General features: G+C 55.0%; 7 protein-coding genes across 7 annotated transcripts; 4 read left to right on the top strand and 3 right to left on the bottom strand.

Moving 5' to 3' along the window:
- Nucleotides 1–24: 24 nt before the first annotated feature.
- Nucleotides 25–3,818, top strand: BBK36DRAFT_1167898 (hypothetical protein; the record flags this gene model as incomplete). The annotated part of the gene is made up of 6 exons (XM_024895100.1): nucleotides 25–1,065; nucleotides 1,428–1,545; nucleotides 1,701–1,759; nucleotides 1,940–2,219; nucleotides 2,300–3,687; nucleotides 3,756–3,818. The coding sequence occupies 6 exons, from the start codon at nucleotides 25–27 to the stop codon at nucleotides 3,816–3,818; spliced, it is 2,949 nt and encodes a 982-aa protein (XP_024750823.1).
- A 1,068-nt stretch (nucleotides 3,819–4,886) lies between these two features.
- On the top strand, nucleotides 4,887–6,725 carry BBK36DRAFT_1196900 (hsp60 mitochondrial precursor-like protein; the record flags this gene model as incomplete). The annotated part of the gene is made up of 3 exons (XM_024896957.1): nucleotides 4,887–4,998; nucleotides 5,069–5,210; nucleotides 5,290–6,725. Exons 1-3 carry the CDS (start codon nucleotides 4,894–4,896, stop codon nucleotides 6,723–6,725), a joined length of 1,683 nt encoding a protein of 560 aa, XP_024750822.1. The 5' UTR covers nucleotides 4,887–4,893.
- A 1,638-nt stretch (nucleotides 6,726–8,363) lies between these two features.
- BBK36DRAFT_1167896 (actin depolymerizing protein) lies at nucleotides 8,364–9,165 on the top strand (the record flags this gene model as incomplete). The annotated part of the gene is made up of 5 exons (XM_024895099.1): nucleotides 8,364–8,425; nucleotides 8,471–8,666; nucleotides 8,774–8,841; nucleotides 8,910–8,958; nucleotides 9,025–9,165. The coding sequence occupies 5 exons, from the start codon at nucleotides 8,364–8,366 to the stop codon at nucleotides 9,163–9,165; spliced, it is 516 nt and encodes a 171-aa protein (XP_024750821.1).
- Nucleotides 9,166–9,541: 376 nt separating this feature from the next.
- On the bottom strand, nucleotides 9,542–10,430 carry BBK36DRAFT_1116592 (hypothetical protein; the record flags this gene model as incomplete). The annotated part of the gene is made up of 3 exons (XM_024890248.1): nucleotides 9,542–9,667; nucleotides 9,812–10,117; nucleotides 10,320–10,430. 3 exons carry the CDS (start codon nucleotides 10,428–10,430, stop codon nucleotides 9,542–9,544), a joined length of 543 nt encoding a protein of 180 aa, XP_024750820.1.
- A 1,264-nt stretch (nucleotides 10,431–11,694) lies between these two features.
- On the bottom strand, nucleotides 11,695–14,777 carry BBK36DRAFT_1196884 (hypothetical protein; the record flags this gene model as incomplete). Its single annotated transcript, XM_024896956.1, has 2 exons — nucleotides 12,349–14,777; nucleotides 11,695–12,296 (listed from the first exon to the last, which is right to left on the bottom strand). The coding sequence occupies exons 1-2, from the start codon at nucleotides 14,768–14,770 to the stop codon at nucleotides 11,695–11,697; spliced, it is 3,024 nt and encodes a 1,007-aa protein (XP_024750819.1). The 5' UTR covers nucleotides 14,771–14,777.
- A 1,295-nt stretch (nucleotides 14,778–16,072) lies between these two features.
- BBK36DRAFT_1135045 (hypothetical protein) lies at nucleotides 16,073–17,086 on the bottom strand (the record flags this gene model as incomplete). Its single annotated transcript, XM_024892511.1, has 3 exons — nucleotides 16,073–16,252; nucleotides 16,375–16,623; nucleotides 16,722–17,086. A coding segment is annotated over one exon (221 nt), but the record flags the coding sequence as incomplete, so codon positions are not given.
- Nucleotides 17,087–17,755: 669 nt separating this feature from the next.
- BBK36DRAFT_1116066 (hypothetical protein) lies at nucleotides 17,756–18,941 on the top strand (the record flags this gene model as incomplete). Its single annotated transcript, XM_024890195.1, has 3 exons — nucleotides 17,756–17,897; nucleotides 17,954–18,135; nucleotides 18,198–18,941. The coding sequence occupies 3 exons, from the start codon at nucleotides 17,756–17,758 to the stop codon at nucleotides 18,939–18,941; spliced, it is 1,068 nt and encodes a 355-aa protein (XP_024750817.1).
- Between the last annotated feature and the right edge of the window lie 385 nt (nucleotides 18,942–19,326).

The following is a 19,326-nucleotide window of genomic DNA, read 5'->3' as shown; positions in this document are numbered from 1 at the left end:
TCTTCTCTATCCATCACGTCTGGAATGGCTTCTTTCTCTCAAACAAACAGCAACACGCAATATCTTGACAGATCGGCCATGCTGCACTCGTCCTTTACGCAAAAGACGAATCCCCTTTTCGCTGGTCTTGTTACGCCCCCTGAGTCCCCTATGCGGTCTGTCGACAGCAGTGCACTGCAGTCACCAACACTCTCGACTCTGGAGGCAAATCAAAACTTTGGCTCAACAAATGAAGTCCCAAAAGCGATGGAAGCTTTGTCTGCTGCTGTCAAGAATGCGAGTATGGAAAACTTGGGGCGAGATGCCAACTTCATCAACAGCGCTGCAAGCTCGGTGCCAGCTTCGCCTTCTGTGACACTTGTCGACTTTGGCGACATTCCGGAGACGATCTACTCTATCGTTGAGCATGCTGTAGAGGAACGTGTCGCAGATGCGATGAGCCCTTTGCGGATGAATATCAAGAGATTGGACAGCTTGGAGTCGCATCTACGTCGCGAACACACTGATATACGAGAGCAAAACGACACCATGAGTCGCCAGCTTGACCTTCACTACCGTACCATTGAGCAAAATATGGAAGAGTTCAAGAATCAATCCGAGACGATGAACAGCATGATTGACACTCAAGCCAAAACGATGAATACCATGATCGGGGCTCAAGCAGACCAATCCAAAATCATGAACGAAACCATGAACACCATGATCGGAGCTCAAGCTGAAAACCTCGCCGCTACCATCAACATGGTCAGCCACCTCTCCCAATTTGTCACCAATCTCCCCTTGGCCATCAATCAAGTCGTCCACAACGCAGTTCAACAACAGACTCAACTGGCTATACGCGACATTACGTTTGCTCAACAACAAGCCATGTTTTCAGTTTCAGACGTCTCTGGCACTCGAAGGTCTGTCTCCTCTAATGGCAGCTCAAGTCAGTGCACTTGCATCCACCATCGCTTAGAGATTGAATCCATGGCATCAACTCAGCACAAGAGTGTCTCTCTCACACGGCCTTCTCCCAGATCTTGCTCCAAGTCAAGGCGAGGCTTTACAAAGACATTCAGAAAGGTCTTTAAGTCTCGCAAGGCACGGCATCTACTGTGATGGACCTAATTGAGGCTACTACCTACGGACAGCAAGAGGCAAGGGCATTTGGTAGGAATGGGCAATGTATTTTACTCTATGGGATACGGCGCAAAGGGGTTTACTTTGGAAGTCTACTGATGTACCTTGTGTCTACAATTCAACACCATTCCCATGCTATCCCACCATCTCTCGCAAAGTAGTTCATGGAGTTCGTGGAGTCTCAATTCACCTGTGCCAGCCCACACAATGACATCAACCCACAGACGACAATACAATAGCTCGAATTGTGGGAATCGAAGCATCGTCAGTCTAGCCAATTGCCGCTGCCAATTGGCACAGAAAAGCGAACTGTCACGGGCAATCTGAGCGCATCCCACGTTTCCCCGACCACCCCTATTTTTGCTCTGGCCAGTGACAGCTGCCACACCTCGCTCAAGGGTCCAATCCACCAGAATTTCAAAAGTTTCTGGCAGAAAGAATGAAAAGAATGAAAACTTTTGATTTCCCAATTGGGGCGAGAGTATATAACCTGCTCTCCCACATTCTTCTCGTTCTTCTCGTTCTTCACTACTCCTCGTTCTTCACCCACTGCATCGCGACTTTACTTCCCACGACAGCTTCAACTGCTTTAACCAATTCCTCGTTCAAGGAACTTCTTACGACAGCTCAATTGAGTGTAAGTGACCATTTCTTGACTCTCAATGGCTCAATTGGCCAGTTTCTGCGTGGTCTACGCAGAAATTGAGCTCGGGCAGCACTTTTCCCCTCCCAAGTTCACATTCCACCTCCTCTCCCAGCTTGGTATATTCAGCATGTTCACAGCTTTCCAATTCAATACTAACTCTTACTGCAGTAGAACCACAACTGCTTCACTGATACTTCCATCTTTGTCACTGCAAACATGGGATCTTCCAAGAAAACTCCTGCTCCCAAGAAGGCCCAGCTTGCTGCCCACCACTCGCCTGCCGGCGCCATCAAGGCAGCTCAAGCTCTCAAGACCGCACAGGCGACCAAGGCCACGGCTTCTGGTGCCGCCCTCGGTCCCAATGAGACCGGCTATACCCATCATCTGCCTACCAAGGAGCAGGTCTCCGGCAACGGCCGCAAGGTTGGCCGCAACCTCATCATGTGGAACCGTAAGTTGACAGAATCCCGAGTTCCCTCTGCTCAATTGGCCTCTCTACATGTATTCCACTTACACTAACACTTATTGCAGGTCCGCGCATGGTAGAGAAGCTTCTCCATTGCATTCTCCATGAACTTGACCGCCAAAACGTCAGGGTCCCCTGGAACACCATCGCTCACAGACTTCACCCCGGCGCGTCTGGTTCCTCGTGCAAACAATGGGCCAACCGTAGCCGCAATAGTCTTGTTGCCGAGGGTCATGTTGTCGCTCCCCTTTACAAGAAGAACAAGCCCTACGACCCGACCATTCGCGGTTATATGCGCGATCTCACCCGCACTGATGACAAGATCGTTATTCGCGCAGTTGGCTACGGCGAGTACATCGAAGACCCCAGAATCAATGAGCCCGATGCCTTGGAAGTTTTGGCTCAGGTCAAGGCTCAGCTCGAAGCCGAGGAAGCATCCGAGGCCGAAGGTGACGAAGAGTTTGACTTTGAGGATGACATCTCTCCCGCGACCAACCTCACCATCCCTGATGACGAGGACATCGCCTTACCCCCCAGCCCTACTCCTGCCCGTCACGCAGCTCCCCGCCAGTCAGCTGCCACTGCGGAGTGCATTGCCAACTCTCTGGGCCTTCAGCTCCCGGCTGGACATGCCACGCTCTCTCAAGAGCCCATTGCCCCGGTTCCCGTCACCCAAGTCGCCGACCTCTCCGCCATCGATGTCTGGGCCGACAACATCCAGGTGAGTCTCCTCCCCATCACAGAGCCATCGTTGACTGTAAACACTAACAAAGAGCAGGAACTGCAGAACTTTGACGCCAGCAACCTTCAGCCTGGCAATGGCTTGGAGTTTGTGAACACTGTGGAAGGCAACTCGGCTACTCAGTCGCCAGCTCCTTTCACTTCGTCCCCTGCCCCTGTCACTCAGGCTCAGTCTCCTCTTACCCAATGTCTTGCCCCCTTCACTCAAGCCGCTCTTGAACCCAGCTCTGTGGCCCCCACTCCTCTGGACCTCAACCAGTTTTCCCAGAGTCCTGAGGACACCAGCCTTTTCCCCGAGCTTGGCAATGGCTTTCCATTTGTCCTTGGCAGCGACAGTCTCTATGATCCCTTCACTGCCCCTGCCACCATTCAGCCTTGCCATGCGCAACTCAACCTTGGTGGTCAGTACGTCCAGCAGCAGGCCCAGCAGCCTCTCCAAGACTCTTGGTTCATGAACAGCTGTTTCGACATCCAAGGTCAATTCATCACCCCGGCACAGAGCAATGCCTCTCTTTCCCAGTACGACTTCTCCATGCCGTCGACATTCCCATCCACCTTGGCGTCCACCGTTCCCTCCACTTTGTCATGCGCCATGCCGACCACTCTGGCATCCGCCGTGGCACCAACCATGACACCTGCTTTGGGACACATGATGACCCCTGGAATGACACCCGCCATGACGCCGTCCCCAGAGAAGACCACCGGAGCCACTGTGAGTAGCCCGCACTTCAGTCTCTCTCCGTCCATCCATCGAACGAGAGCTATGCTAACACGTTGAAGGCCGATTTCACTTTCAGCGACGATCAGCTGGCCATGCTGATGCAATACAACAGCACTCATTAGCGAGGACTCGACCCAACGGTCCTCCATGAGTTTGCGAGAGCCGCAACACACGCAGGCAGATGCCGCCGCCATGAACAGAAAAAAAAAGTGGAAAACAAATCACCAAAAAAAGAGTAGTGTTCGAATGTTTTCCTTTGTTCGTTTCCTTTTTGTTTTCCGTTTCACTGTCAGAGATACCCCTCCCGCCTCTCATTGAGAGTAGACACGGGATGCATGATTTTCCTCAGAAAATACAAATCACTAAAAAAAGCGAAAAATAACAAATCACAAAAAAGAGGCTGCTTTTCGTTTCTTACTACCAGGAAGGGGATTGGAGGCTGGGGGTTGTCTGCTTTCTGCTTTTCGTTATTTCTGCTTTGGCTGCTTTCTCTGGTTCTGCTCATCTACTTGACTCTAGTTTCTGCTTTTCTGCTTTCTCGGCTGGTGGATCTGCTTTCTCTGAGGTCAACAACGGACGGCGCTGGGAGGGATCGAGCATCGCGAGGCTCACACACAAGGGCATCACACGAGTCCACACGTCTTTCGAACGTGCTTTACGGGACGCTTCACGTCGCCAGATACCTACATAGCTAGCTACAAGTACTCTTCCAGTGCTTAGCTTCTATAGTTCAGAGGTCCAATCCAATTGATACCCGTTTACAAACCAGCTTGTAACTGCGCAAAGCATCGTGACTGTAGGTACATGTATTTGTATGGACTCGTTGAAGTGAAGTCGTCCTGGCTTACTCATCAAGATCAAGCAGAGAGTCTCGGCTCAATCAGAAACTCCCCCACAGATTCGGCTGGAAGAGGGTGGAAAACGCTCAGCCGTGCAGCTAGGCCCGTTTGGGCGCTGGCTCGGCTCAGGATCCATGTTTTGCCGACGCTCCGTGACAATTTTTTTGGGGCGCCTTTCTGCGAGCTTCTCACTGGGATTGTCGTTATATTAACGCCAGGACAGCAACTCTCTCCTCCTACCTCACTACTACCTCTCTTGAAAGGCTGGCTCGTCTTGGTTCAGGCTTTGTGATACCCCCATTTCTTTGTACCATTCCTTCTTTTTCTTTTTAATTACCTGCGAAAATCCACAAAAAAGATGCAGCGCGCATTGGCTTCCCGTGCCCGCGCCTCGGCCCTGTCCGGCGCTTACAAGTATCGATCTGGAGGCAGCCTCGGCCAGCAGCTTCGGTTTGCTCACAAGGTAGGACGAAGCGATTGAGAAGTGGGAAGCTCTGGGTGTTGATCACGACACTGACTCGGATGGAAAATAGGAACTCAAGTTCGGTGTTGAGGGCCGTGCCGCCCTTCTGGCTGGTGCCGATACTCTGGCCAAGGCTGTCGCTACGACTCTGGGTCCCAAGGGCCGAAATGTCCTGATTGAGTCCAGCTTCGGCTCTCCCAAGATTACCAAGGGTATGCCTGAGATACCCCATCCGTGATTGCTTGATCTGAAGTTACAGAGACCTCTTGATGCTAACACTCTGCGGCTTAGACGGTGTTACTGTCGCCAAGGCCATCTCCCTCAAGGACAAGTTTGAGAACCTGGGCGCCAAGCTGATCCAGGATGTCGCCTCCAAGACCAACGAGACTGCCGGTGACGGAACCACCAGTGCCACCGTCCTGGCCCGCGCCATCTTCTCCGAGACCGTCAAGAACGTTGCCGCCGGCTGCAACCCCATGGACCTGCGCCGAGGCATCCAGGCCGCCGTCGACGCCGTCGTCGACTACCTGCAGAAGAACACCCGCGACATCACCACCAGCGAGGAGGTTGCGCAGGTTGCCACGATCAGTGTCATCACCGTCAAGGAGGGCAAGACGCTGCAGGACGAGCTCGAGGTGACCGAGGGTATGCGATTCGACCGCGGATACGTCTCCCCCTACTTCATCACCGACGCCAAGTCCGCCAAGGTTGAGTTCGAGAACCCTCTGATCCTGCTCTCTGAGAAGAAGATCTCGGCTGTCCAGGACATCATCCCCGCTCTCGAGGCCTCTACCCAGCTCCGCCGCCCCCTTGTCATCATCGCCGAGGACATTGACGGCGAGGCTCTGGCTGTCTGCATTTTGAACAAGCTCCGTGGCCAGCTCCAGGTCGCCGCCGTCAAGGCCCCCGGCTTCGGTGACAACCGCAAGTCCATCCTCGGCGATCTCGCTGTCCTGACCAACGGAACTGTCTTCTCTGACGAGCTCGACATCAAGCTCGAGAAGGCTACCCCCGACATGCTGGGCTCCACTGGCTCCATCACCATCACCAAGGAGGACACCATCATCCTCAACGGCGAGGGCAGCAAGGACGCCATCTCTCAGCGATGCGAGCAGATCCGTGGTGTCATTGCCGACCCCACCACCTCCGAGTACGAGAAGGAGAAGCTTCAGGAGCGTCTGGCCAAGCTGTCTGGCGGCGTTGCTGTCATCAAGGTTGGCGGTGCCTCTGAGGTTGAGGTCGGCGAGAAGAAGGACCGATTCGTCGATGCTCTCAACGCTACCCGTGCTGCCGTTGAGGAGGGTATCCTGCCCGGCGGTGGCACTGCCCTGATCAAGGCCTCTTCCCAGGCCCTGAACGACGTCAAGGCCGCCAACTTTGACCAGCAGCTCGGCATCACCATTGTCAAGAACGCCATCACCCGCCCCGCCCGAACCATCATCGAGAACGCCGGCCTGGAGGGCTCTGTCGTTGTCGGCAAGCTCACCGACGAGTACGGCGCCGACTTCAACCGCGGTTTCGACAGCGCCAAGGGCGAGTACGTCGACATGATCCAGGCCGGTATCCTTGACCCCCTCAAGGTTGTCCGCACTGGTCTCATTGACGCCAGCGGTGTTGCTTCCCTGCTGGGTACGACCGAGGTCGCCATTGTCGAGGCCCCTGAGGAGCGACCTGCTGGTCCTCCCATGGGCGGCATGGGCGGCATGGGAGGAATGGGCATGATGTAAAATGCCACGACGAGAAGAAAAGCTAAAAAAGTTGTATAAAAGAGAAAAAAATCATCAGTGACAGGGCATGGTTCCGGTGTTATACTAGAAGGATGGTTCCTACTACAACCCATCTCCGCTCACTCCATCCCTGTCTTATCTACCTATCCATCGATCTACGGTTACGGTTTGAGCATGGCCTGTCTCGGTGAAGAGCGGGCGGTGCGGCTGTTTCCGTGTGTGTATTCTATTGTAGCGCTGCTGCCATGTACTACTATGACCAAAAAAAGGATAATGACGAATGAAATGTGTTTTACGAGACGAAATGTGTGTGTGCATCACTTACCTAGGCAACGAGATTTGATGTGATGGTTGATCGTAAATGTAGTTGTGCCATGTCATCTATCAAGACATGTGTATCTAGGCGTGTGTATCTAGGTAGGGTGTGAAGAAATTGAAATTTGGTTGCCTTGAGTAATCTTGGTGCCTGGGGATGCAAATGAGGGCGTGTTGCCTTTGAACAAGATATATCAACCAGACAGTTGCCCTTTTTCTTGTTCTTGAGATGAAAGAGACGAGTAGAGCTGTCGACGCTGCGTCTCCCACTGACAGGTGTCGTATCAAGCGTATCCAAGCCACCCCAGCAGCATCAGCAGCAGCACCACCACAGCCACCGCCCTCTGTCCAGTCCTTCTCGTCTCTTTATATCGATCCACTGCCTTCCTAGTCCCCGTCAGCTTTCCCTCCCCCCCTTAGGCACCAGGTAATCATGCAAATCCCGACTCCATGCAATACGTAATTCCCCATATAAAAACCCAGAAGTTATCAGCAGCATCCTCTTCCAGCTTCCTCTCCCCCCCTCAGTCACGTGCAGCTTCTTCCCAGACGGCCATCGTAACCCCACTTTCTGGCACAGCAGCAGCACTCCTGAGGCCAAAGGAGTGGGAGGGAGCTTTTTCGCCCTTTTCAGCACCCCGCCTTTGGCTCTGCTTTTCCCTCTTATTAAATCACCAGCTAATAACTGAACGGGCCCTGCGCAGTTCCCAGACCATCCCGCTGTCACACCAATTTGGCATCAGCATCACCAACCATCGCCTGACGCCCAGCTTCTCTCGCCTCTCTCCGTCTGCCGGTATTCTTCTTCTGTTTCCTTCCGGTTAGTTATACCAATTTTCCCCCTTGCGAGGTTCATTCAAGGGCTCTTTCTTGTTCTGCTACGGCTCTTCTCCTTCTCGAGAGCTTCCTGTAGAAGAAGGCGCCTTGGCGAATTTCCCGCACGTTCCCTATTTCAAGGCAGAACCCCCTCATCGCTAACAGGAGAACACCTTCGTCAGCTCATCACCCCTCCTTTTTTTCCCAACTTTCTTCTACACCGCAGACCCGCCGTCTTTTTCGTCGACCACCGAACCGCAAACATGGTGAGTTTCAGTCTGGAGAGTCCAAAAGCTGGGCGACGTGTTATTTGCTGGGTTCCCGAGTGCTGACCGCGTTTGTTGCTTGCAGTCTCAATCAGGGTGCGTGTTTCTTCCCCCCTAAAGTCGTCACCTTTCCCACTTGAATAGCTCCCCTCCTTTTTGGCGCGATCCGCCACCCGCCACCTTGTTCACCAACGGGCCCGACGGTGCGGATGCGGACAAAGCCGGGGAGTTGTTGCAAGAGATGGGAAGAAGACAATCAAAAAAAGATGATGATGACGACGACGACGACGTTGACATCGCGACGTGTGTGCATTGGCATTGGTAGAGCTGACATCAACCTCGTCACAGAGCCAAGGTTTCCCCCCAGGTCTCGGAGGAGTTCCAGAAGCTCAAGCGAAGCAACGACAAGAACCGACTCCTGAGATACATCATCTTCAAGCTGTCCGACGACTACTCCGAGATTGAGGTCGAGCACGCTGAGCCCGACAGTGACTGGGAAAACTTCCGCGAGAAGCTCCTCAACGCCACCTCCAAGAGCAAGACTGTGCGTCTCATCGCCGACTATCCATTCACTCGTTCGCCAGCTGTAGCAAGCTGAGCGTGCGCACACCCGGAGTGACAGAGCTGACCGTTTGATTCCACATGTAATAGGGCGCTGTCGGCAAGGGTCCCCGCTACGCTGTCTACGACTTTGGCTTCAAGTACGACGGCCGAGAAATGTATGTCGGCCCAATGCCGCCCCCACACAACCATTGAAGCTGCCGCAGCTACTGACAGCATTGTACAGCAACAAGATCATCCTCATTGCCTGGTCTCCCGATGATGCCGGTGTCCACGTGCGTTTTGATCCTGCCACTCCCGTACGCAACACTGACCATGTCCCGCTAACCTTCACCCAACAGCCCAAGATGATCTACGCCGCTTCCAAGGAGGCTCTCAAGCGATCCCTGGAAGGATTCGCCTACGAGATCCAGGCCAACGACTCTGACGACCTCGAGCACGCTTCTATCCTCAGCGCCGTCCTGGCCAAGATGAACGCATAAGCGACACCGCACTCATGATGATCTGATGCGGTGATGCTAGGGGACGGGAAGGACAGCTACGAACGAGAAACAAAAGAAGGGAGGCACTGCCGTGTCCTCGTTTAGAACTGGGCGTGCTGGAAAGGGGAGGCTGTGTTTATTCGATGGATAGGCATGGGTAATTTTTCGCAAAGTGCTAGCGCTGCAGACGATGTATACCGTATCAAGGGAAAAACAGACTCACATTTTTTGTACTGTCATGTGGGCATCGATGATCAGCTGCTGTATGAACCGGGAGAATTAAGTAAAAGCTATGCTCTATTACAGGGAAGAAAAGGAGACGCGACGTAGTCCCATACTTGTACTACTTCATTATCATCTACTGTCACCAACCAACCTAACTTGACCTGCTAGCCTGCCAGCTCGACCGAAACAAGCTCGCCAGCTCCTCGGCCTTTGCCTGAGCCTTGAGCCGCTGCTGCAGGAAGCCACTGAGATCCGCCCAAAAGGCATCCGACTCGAGCTCCGCCTCCACCGTCTTCTCATCCGCCTGCGCCGTCGAAACCGGCCCCTCATCCGTATCCATCACAGCACCCCCGTCCTCATTCTTCCCTCCCTCTTCAGCCGGCGGAGGAGGAATCGCCGCCGCGCCGCCAATGACCATGACGGAGAACTCGATGCTCTTCTCCTTGCCGTCGCCGCCGGCGGCGAGCAGCTCCTTGAGGACCTTTGAGTCGGCGACGGGCCGCTTGTTGAGCAGGAGCTTCATCTTGTCGACGGGGATGCGGGTCTGCGCCTGGAGGGCGGCCTTGAGGTCGATGACGGAGGTGCTCAGGGGCAAGGGGGCCAGGGCGATGTCGAGCGGGGGGTTGCGGAGGGACTTGATGTGCACGGGGATGCTGGGCTCGGCGCCGGGGGGCAGGCGGGTTTGGGAGGGCTTGGACATGGGGACGGGCATGCGGGGGAGGATGTACTAGTACTCGGGGATGTGTTTGTCAGTAGGGATGTTTACATGAGAGAGAGGGGGGGGGGGGGGGGGGGGGGGGGGGGGGGGGGGGGGTGGGGTTGGGTGTTGTGTGTTGTTGGGGGGGGGTGGTGAGGGGGGGGGGGGGGGGGGGGGGGGGGGGAGAGGGAGAGATATTGGAGGTTGTGGTGGGGAGTTAAGATGGACGTACGGGTGGTCGAGGGGGAAACGTCTTTGGGTCCTCGACGTGGTCTGGGGAGAGCTTGATGGGGCGGGAGTCGAGGGAGGTGAGGAACGTTTTTGCGAATGCGACTTCGGCCATTTTTGCTTATATTTGTATCTCGGCGTCCTCTTGATTAAGTGTCTTTGGTGTTGTAAGAATTTTCTTGACAATGTATGATATTAGGAGGGTTTGGCGTAGGTTCCGTTCGTTCGAGACTCGAGGATGCGATGCGGAAAATGAGGGGGATGGACGGGTTATGGCGGGGTGCAATAGATAGCTCTGACGAGATACGTTGGGATGGAGGGAGATGGGCGAGGGCGTGATACAGATAGGAAGTATGCGACAGATAAAGTGCCTCGAGAGGATAAAATCGTGCGATATTTCGGGGCGAGCTTGGCTTTCTCGGAATGAGGCTGGTGGTGTTCGTAGCTTACGGGAAACGAGTTGGACGTTCGTTGGTGACGAGCTTCGCAGTCGGAAGCTAGAATCACGTGGGGTTTATTAGAACTTGAGCTGTACCTTACCCCCCACTACCGACCACTTAGGCGGGAGAACTAACCTCAACACCAAAAAGGTCGAGGTAAAACATCGTCAACAGAATAATGGCAGAACGCCACGAGTCTCTGAGACACGTTTCTCTTAACCAAAGTCATACATAGCAAACACGTCATACTCTCAGATAATTCCCATCTTGGATTTTATCAAAACCAAATGAATCGCATATTCAATACCGCGAAAACAGGATTTACAAAAAACTACCAAAACTGCAAACAACTCCCTCCAGCCTCCCCCTCATTCATTACCCAATATTGATACATAAAAACATCAAAAAGTCCCCCTCCTTTCCTTCCCTAACCCTCCCGTTTTCGTAACAGAATATTCATTCCATGTTGTATTCGTCATATGTCATTTCGTCGTAAACAAACATCTACCGGCGATTTGCTGAGCCGTATCCGTTTTTTCTCTATCGCGATATTTCCCACGGTATGTGTGCCCAGTCATGAACAACGGCCTGTCTGCCCCGGCGATAGTAGTAGGCAGATATAGTCGCCAACCAGTTGTCCCAACGCCCCGGAGTAAAGCAAATCAAAAATAACAACAATACTGCGCGAAAGATGAAACAACAAGAACAGCAACAGGAAACAGGGAGCAAAAACACTAAGCCTCGCCTGAAACGCTCTCCACTCTCCCAGGCTGTTATAACCAGGGCGTATTAAAAGCATGTAATGCAATTGCCAACTAGTAGCAACAAGCAAATAACAGAACAAAAGTAGTAGAAGAAAAGAAACAAAACCAGAGGATAGTCCGAGGTGCGTTCAGTCAGCAGCTGGGAAAAGAGCCTCTTGCGGCATCTGCCTTGGCTTTACCTGGCTCCGCCCGGCATGGCAAAGTCGTCGAATTGTATGACAAGCTCGCGAATGGTCCATCGCCAGGCTTCTCGGTCTCGAGGAGCATGGCTAGTCCACTTCTCGCACTTCTTGCGCCACCTCTCCTCTTCTTCGCGCTGTCTTCGGATGAACTCAGGACCGACATCAAACTCCTCGCCCACCAGCCAGTCATCTTTAATGTCGCTGGCGTGGCCTTCGCGCTCATCAGTGACAGTGGTATCCTCGAGGTCCGGAATGTCCTTGAAGGGGTCCTCTTCCTCCTCGAAACCGTTGAAGTTGTCCAGGCTGTCAGTGGCCTCGGATGGTGCCATGCTCTGAGGGCCAAGTTTCAGCCAGCACATGTTCTGAGGGTCAAACACCATGCCGCCAACCACTTGCACACCTTTAGTGGCGCTGATGTTGGTAATGAGAGCTGGTCGGGACGCTGTCGGCTCCTTGTCTCTGGCCAAGCGCAGGGGCGCGGAATTAGACGACGGCGTTGTCGATCCATCAAACGCGTTGAGAACATTTTCGTTTCCTTCCCAGCGGTATGTGTCCGCATTGTAAAACATCCCTTTGACGACTGTAGGAAGGGAAACTGTCAGAAGCGGATTCATAAACACACACAAGATTAACCAGGAGATACATACCTTTGGATTCTTTGCCGCCGCTCAGATTCGAGATGAGATGTGGCTTCAGCTGCGGGGGCCGCTTCAGCTTCTTGGTTCGAGATGTGGGCTGCGACTGCTGAGCATTGCTGCGCGTTGGCGCTCGCTGAGCAGAAACCGAAGCCAACGGCCCGCCGCTGGGCGTCCGGTGGGCGAGAGCTGTCTCGCGCGCGATACGGCTGGCCGCGGTATCACGCGCAAAGCTAGGGGTATATGAGCTCCGTGCCGCCGTGGGCGCTGCGTTCCATGGTGAAGGCGTCTTGTTCCGGTCAACGGCCTGTGCAGCCGATGGTGCTGGCGCTTGTGGCAGTCGGCGGAGAGTTGCTTTGGGGGGTCCAGCGGCAGAAGGCTGCTTCAAGAACCGGCTCTCCGTCTCCTTCGACGTCGGGAGATCGTCAAAGGCGTCCAGCTCGTGGCCATCCCCGAAATTCTGCTTTCTCTTGGGCCGGTTCAGACGTCCCCACGTATCCTCCTTCAAGCGGTGTGGGCTGGGTGACCGCAGGCCGGGCCTTGCAAACGACCGGGATATAGGGCGGGCATCATTGGCATTGTCCGGGTCGTAGCGGCGGTATTGTCGCACGGCCTTTGAGGCAGCATGTTGTGATTGCGAATGGGAAGCTCCCGCGGGGATGAACGGTATCGAATTCTTTCTTGCTTGCCCGGGGCTCTCGCTAGAGGGCTTCGGACGTTCCTGCGGCGTCTTGGGTCGGGCCAGGCCAGTCTCGGTGCGTGACGACGGTCTCTCAGCCCGGCCGGCAATGGGCTTAGCAGCGGTAGTGGGAGGATTTCGGGATCGCACCGTTGCCAATGAACGTTTCTGCCGAAGGAGCTGAGAGTTTGTCGTGGGAGGATCACTCCTAGAGGAAGAAAATTGGGGTCGGGACAGCTCTGCCCGCCGAGGGGCAGGGGCAATCGAAAAGCTCGAGGAAGTAGGCGTAGGGAGGCTCGTGACGGACAGCTGGTTGGCGGCGTGACCAAGACGGGACTGAGGTCGACGAGGGGCCCGGTGAGGGATCGGCCCGCCGCTCTCAGAGACGGGCTCGAGGGCCGTGGAATGTGACCTCTCATGGTTGTTGAGGCGTGGGATCCGCGTCTGGGGCGGCATGGGCTTGTTGCTAAACGTCAACGTCACGGACGTCTTGGGGCGGGCAGGGTTGGTGACCCGGCTGTCCTTGACCTTGATATTCCGATGTATGGTGAGCTTGCCAGCGTCAAACACGTTGCCGTCGCCGATGTCAAGCCCCTCGAGAAAGTCCTGCTGCTCCACCTCTGCCGCAGCATGTAGCTTCTTCGGGGGTGGTGGTGGTGGTGCTGCTGCTTCGGCGGGTTGCTCTTCCGGTATGTCTTCCGGCGGTGGGTTCGTCTTCCGCAGCTGCAGCCTCTCCTGGAAGTTCAGATGGCCGGGAGGCAGCACGAGGCCGTCAAACGTCTCGTCCTCGCTCTCCACCGTGAATGTGCTCGACAGGCTGGGGCTCATAGCCGAGACCGACGAGCTCCGCGTCGACCTGGCATCTCGTCGCGTGCCTCCATATCTAGTGCCGAGGCTGCTGCCCTCGCCCCAGTCAATGTCGTCTGACAGCGCGAACGGCGCTCTGGGTATGTCCCTCCTGGCAGACAGCCTAAGCGTGCCGTCGGACGGGAGCTCCAGGTCTCGCTCAAAGTCCTCTTCATTCAGCAGCGGCTCCTTTGACATGACAGGCCCAACGGGTTTGGGGGGCGTCACAAAGGAAAGCAGCTGGGGCGGCCGGGTCTTGGGCACCTTGATGGTGTCAAAGCCGTCGCCGAAGAAGTCGTCGTCCTCATCCTCCGTGTCCCGGAACCTGTCCAAGCTGAGCGCGGCGGAGAGGACGCTCGAGTTGGACATGATGGAGCTCCGCCGGCTGTCTCTGGCCGACTTGGGCGTCTTCTTGGGGCTGTTGTGCATCGAGCCTCCGCTGACATGGCGCAGGGTCTCTGGGAAGTCGGCGTGCGTCCGCGGCTTCATCTGGAGCCCCTGGGGCCCGTCGGGCAGCTCCAGGTCGTGCTCCCAGTCCTCGTCAATGGTCTTGCGCATCTTCTTGCCGCCGAGCCTCTTGATGGTGCCTCCGGTCAGGGCGGACGACGGCACGTTCTTGGGCAAGGGTATTCCTGCCCTCTCGGCGGCGGCGATGGCGGCCATGGTCGATCGCTCATCGTCGGCTGGGAGGTGGACGTGCTGCTCCTCCCCATACGCCGAGTCCAGATCGGAGCGCAGCGAAATGTGGGACGAGGTGGAATCGCGTCGACGTGGTTGTGCATTGGTACCTGTGGTGACAGCGGCAGGCCGAAGGCTCAACTCGTCGCCGTCCACGATGAAATCGTCATCGTCCCAGTTCTCTATCTCGGCCTCCACTGGCTGTCTGGGCTTTAGCCGCAGCGGCTCCATATTTCTGTCTGCTGTGGTCGAGCTGCAGTTCTGATGCGTCTCCTAGGATAGGTACTGTGCAATACTGGTAAGTGTGCAGGGTACTTCAAGCTGTTGTTGTGTGTGTGGTCTTGGGTTGTAATCGCGTGTCGTAAACAAGAAGCAGCATGCAGGGCCGCTGGGGTAAGCGCGGGTAGATGGGCCTGGAGTCGCTCGGATAGGTTCGTCGTGGCCGGTCGCGACAGCAATTGGGCGGAGAGGCATAAAGATCCAAGGGAAGCCGTTCAATAGCAGCCGTCCATAATACGCGCCAGCATCGCTGGGGTTTCCGTCCCAAGGTTCCCAGAGCCGCAGGTCACAGGTCGCCCGCGGATTATGACGTGGCAGTCAGTTGGCAGCGCTGCGAGGGCGGCTTATTCGTCCAGTCCAGGAAGAAAAAAAAACAACAAGGTCGGGGTTGCTGGTCGCTATGTTTGGGTGCGCACAATAACAGAAGTCGTTTGTTTTCCTCAGCTCGTTGTTGATTGATGAGCTCCTCAACGCTCGATGCACGCAGAAGAAGGAAATAAAAAAGCTCGAGAATATGATGCAAAGGCCGCTCTGATGCCTCGATGATGCAGGCCGGTGACTTGGACAGTTGGGACCTTTGGACGATCCTTTTCTTAGGCGGGTGCGCGATAAGGTGGATGATGTTGTTGATGTTGTCAGCGGCAATTGATTGGGCGCAGCTGGTGTTGCGAAGGCGAAACAGAAGAAGGCTGGGGGGTCCGTTGTAGCCAGTGGCTGGTGCTTGGTGCTGCCTGAACCGCTGTAACGCTGTAACGTGCTGTGGGCGGGCGAGGATCAGGGTCCCCAGCCGTCTGTGGTGAGGGGCCGCCTGCTGGAGATTTCAGTGCTGTCGAGCAGCGCCTGGGCCACGCAAATCCACCAGGCAAGGAATTTGACTCTGCTGCTCAGCCCGCGCAAGGCACTCAACCGCTGCGTCAGGTCCTTAGATACTACCCTGGAACACCGAGATCTGAAGCTGGAAGCGAATTGAAACTCCCCGGTAAGACGTGGACGAGGGCAGTACGTATGTCGCCTGGGCAGATGAGCGATGGAGCCAAACGAAGCAAAAGGATCCCGGCGCACTGGCAGCGCAGGACGCTCTTGTTGTTTTATATCCGCCCCTTTTTCTGCGCTCTTCACTTCCGGTCGTCTCATTTCAGGTACGCGCTCTGGCCCGGCGCTCAACACATGCGATTTTTGCCTCTCGCCTCCCAAAAATTTCCCTCGTACCCTCATGGGTCATGGATGACCCCTACTCGGCGCCCGTAGCCTCTTCGCTAACCCATGATCTGTTGTTATTGGAGGTGGAGTCGCTTCCCGACTCACGATCCTCATCCTAATCTCGCCGCGGTGCTGTGCATGAAATTGGCTGGAGGGCTACTCCCCATCTGTCCATCCGCCCACCCTGTGCCTGGGCGTCCTCGTCTCCTGATGACGCCTCACCTGCAGCCGACCACTGTTGCGCTCTGCTACCACGACAACCAGCCAGAGAGAGAGCACCCCCAGCCCGCAATCCCGGCACGCCTTCTCCAGCCCACTCCGACAGGCCGCCAATCATGCGCGCGGACCCCCTCAGGAATTGTCAGATTCTGCTGGGTGGAGAGAGAGATCGGGACAGGGCCCTTCTCGTGCATGCAAAGCACGCCAATGCATATGCGTAGCGAGTCCGGAGCGCGGGAAGCACAGAGCACCGGGCATGGAGGACGAGGCGATCCTGAGCCGGGCTGCCTGATGAGGACCTGTCGCCTTGCCGAGGGCAGCAAACATGGGCGTGGAGCCACGGCGCCACCTGTCCAAGATGTTGGCGTTTGCTTATAATTTCAGGACGGCTTCGCCCGTTCCTTGATCCAGAGAAGATGCATGTAAGCTGGGCCTCTTCACGAGCGTGAATGGCACCAAGGAGTGGACATGCTGCCTCTTGTCGTCCCGCAAACGTGGCCTAGCTGCATTGGGCGGTAGTTGGGCGCTGCCGCGGTCTTCTACACCAAAAACACATCGACTTCCAGTGGCCAGTTCGTCCACCAAGACCCTCCGGCCGTCGGGTGGACATTGGGTTTAATTTCCCACGCGTGCAAAGAGCTCCGGACCCCCGTATTTCTGCGTGGACGACGCACTTGGCACGCCTTTCTGGACGGGTGATGCTGGACGCGATGCGAAACCAACAAGAAACGAGTTAGGCGTGGGCGATATTGCTGCTACCCAACGACTCAGTACAACTACAGGTACTTGGCTGCTTGGAGCAGGGGACGGTTTATCCGTATCGCGAATACGAAGACATGCCGCGAATATTCTCTTTCTTAACAATTATCTCTAGCACACAACATGTGCAGACTGTATATTTCACGGTGGTACTTTTGATGTTCCAGGTCTGCTGGCTTACACGGCGACCTGTCCACCTACCTTAGTACACGTACCAACTGAAGTACCTTACCTGGAAAGCCTGCGCCACAACAAGCCACGCCGAGCTTGTACCCGTACCTGCAGCTGAAGCTCCAGCAGCTCAGTTCAGCTCAGCTCCCTGGCCACAGCTGCCTGCAGTGGATTACAGCGGGCTGGATCCGATGGAATGCTCTAGTCTCTAGAGCTCTGCCTGCTCCCGGTGACGCTAAGCCGCAAGGCTGCCATGCAACTGAACCTCCACCGCGCTGAAGAATCACGATTCAATGTTTGCTTGTAAGACACGAACCACGTTGTTCTAGAATATGCAAGTACTTTAAGGGCAAAAATCACCAGAGTTGTCCCATCTCATTTGCCCTTGGTAATTCTCGCCCTCGTTTCTCCTTTAGCCGTACGCTGTGACGAACTTTCGCACACCGCCATCATCGCATCTCTGGTCCCTCCTTCAACGCTTCTCGAACCATCATTTGAACCAGATATACTCATCAGACTGCGTCTCCATATAAGCTATCGTCTCGCAATTCACATTGATAGACACCAGGCAAACACCTCCGGCCAGACATGACGGCGTCGCGGGTCATCAAGCTCCCTCGGGACGACGACGAATCCGCCTATGTCCTCATCCAGGTCGTCCAAAAAGGCTCCAAACCCTTGGACGTGAAGCTCGTTGGAACAGAAGGCGCAGCTCCATATGCGACGACTTGTATGGTTTTTCTCACCCGAGCCCGTCGCACCACACCGCTTATTGACTCCCCTCAGTGAAACATGATCGCGTGTCTTCGCTACGAGTAGCAAACTGCCCCGTCTCCGAGTCAGAATGGCAGACGATATTGCAATCCCTGTTGGAACTACAGCCAACTGGAGACATACAAGCAACAGCTAGCATCAAGAGCGAGGCTTCACTCTCAATCACAGTTCGGAAGCGAGTCCAAGGAATCACAGTATGTGACCTCGAGCACGTAATCGCCGAAAGTGAAAGGCCTAACTCGAGTTCTCAATCTAGCAACGACTCGGCTCTATAGATCTCAAGTATAACGAAAACGAAGGCATCGAGCTTTTCGAATGGTGTGCCGACTCAATCGATGCGTTGACACAGAGCAAACAAGCCTTGGCCGAAGCCAGCACGCACGCAAAGGAGCTGGAAAGCACCGTAAAGGAGCTCAAGGCAGAGCTGGATGAGCTGGTAATGGCGAAGCAAGAAGACGAAACATCCCTGCTCATGAAATTCAGAGAGCTGCTGAATGAGAAGAAAGTCAAGATACGAGAGCAGCAAAAGATCCTCGCTTCCGGCTCTTTCCAGAACAGCCAGCCAGCATCGCAACGGTTTTCTCAGCCGGCGGACCCTGAGCCGTCTCGCACGCCCGCCTCGTCTCGGCCTAGGAAACGGAAAGTCCAGATGGAATCCCCGCAGCGTGATGCAGAAGAGGAGGAGGATGTGGAGGAGATGGAGCTGGACGAGATCAAGGCTGAGCCCCAAGAGAGCGACCGGGAGGCCACTGCGGAAGACACGGCATCCACTGCTAGCGAAGATGACGATCAAGGCGACGAGGGTGATGAAGGTGATGATGATGGAGCGAGAGCTGGCAGAAGCTCTAAACCTGCACCCAAGGCACCGCCCCCTACAAAGAAACCGGTGGAAAAGCCGCCCGCTCCGAGACACCTCCCTTTTACAAGAAAGGCAAAGGCGGCGGCGACGGAGAAAGCACCAGAGGCAGACATTGAGACGGATTCTGACGATGAGCTATGATTGAATGGCTGCGAAGAGCCAGGGAAGCTTGAGCAGGATGGCTGTGGTTGTCATTGTTCGCGACGCATTACCGCTTTGCGAGAAGGATCTGGATTTTATGACTTGCATATCCGCTACGGGGAGTTTAGCTGCTTTTCATTACCAATTCACTATGCATTACCATCTCAAGGAGTTTGATATCTCTCTTCAGTCAGATTGACATGATTCCTGACAGTAAGCGTACTGTCAATACGTGCAGCCGTCAGATTTCACACAAGAAGTTGTGGCAACCAACTGGGGTCAGCTTATAAGCATTTAGCTAATGGCCACGCTCGCCATCTATAACTTTATTTCCATGTCTCTAAAACAGACGGCTGCTAAACGAAGTCGGTTCAGAACATCATAC

This window comes from Trichoderma citrinoviride (assembly GCF_003025115.1).
Source record: "Trichoderma citrinoviride strain TUCIM 6016 unplaced genomic scaffold BBK36scaffold_5, whole genome shotgun sequence".
Classification (NCBI taxonomy): Eukaryota; Fungi; Ascomycota; class Sordariomycetes; order Hypocreales; family Hypocreaceae; genus Trichoderma; species Trichoderma citrinoviride.
This window is presented reverse-complemented; position numbering and strand designations above follow the sequence as displayed.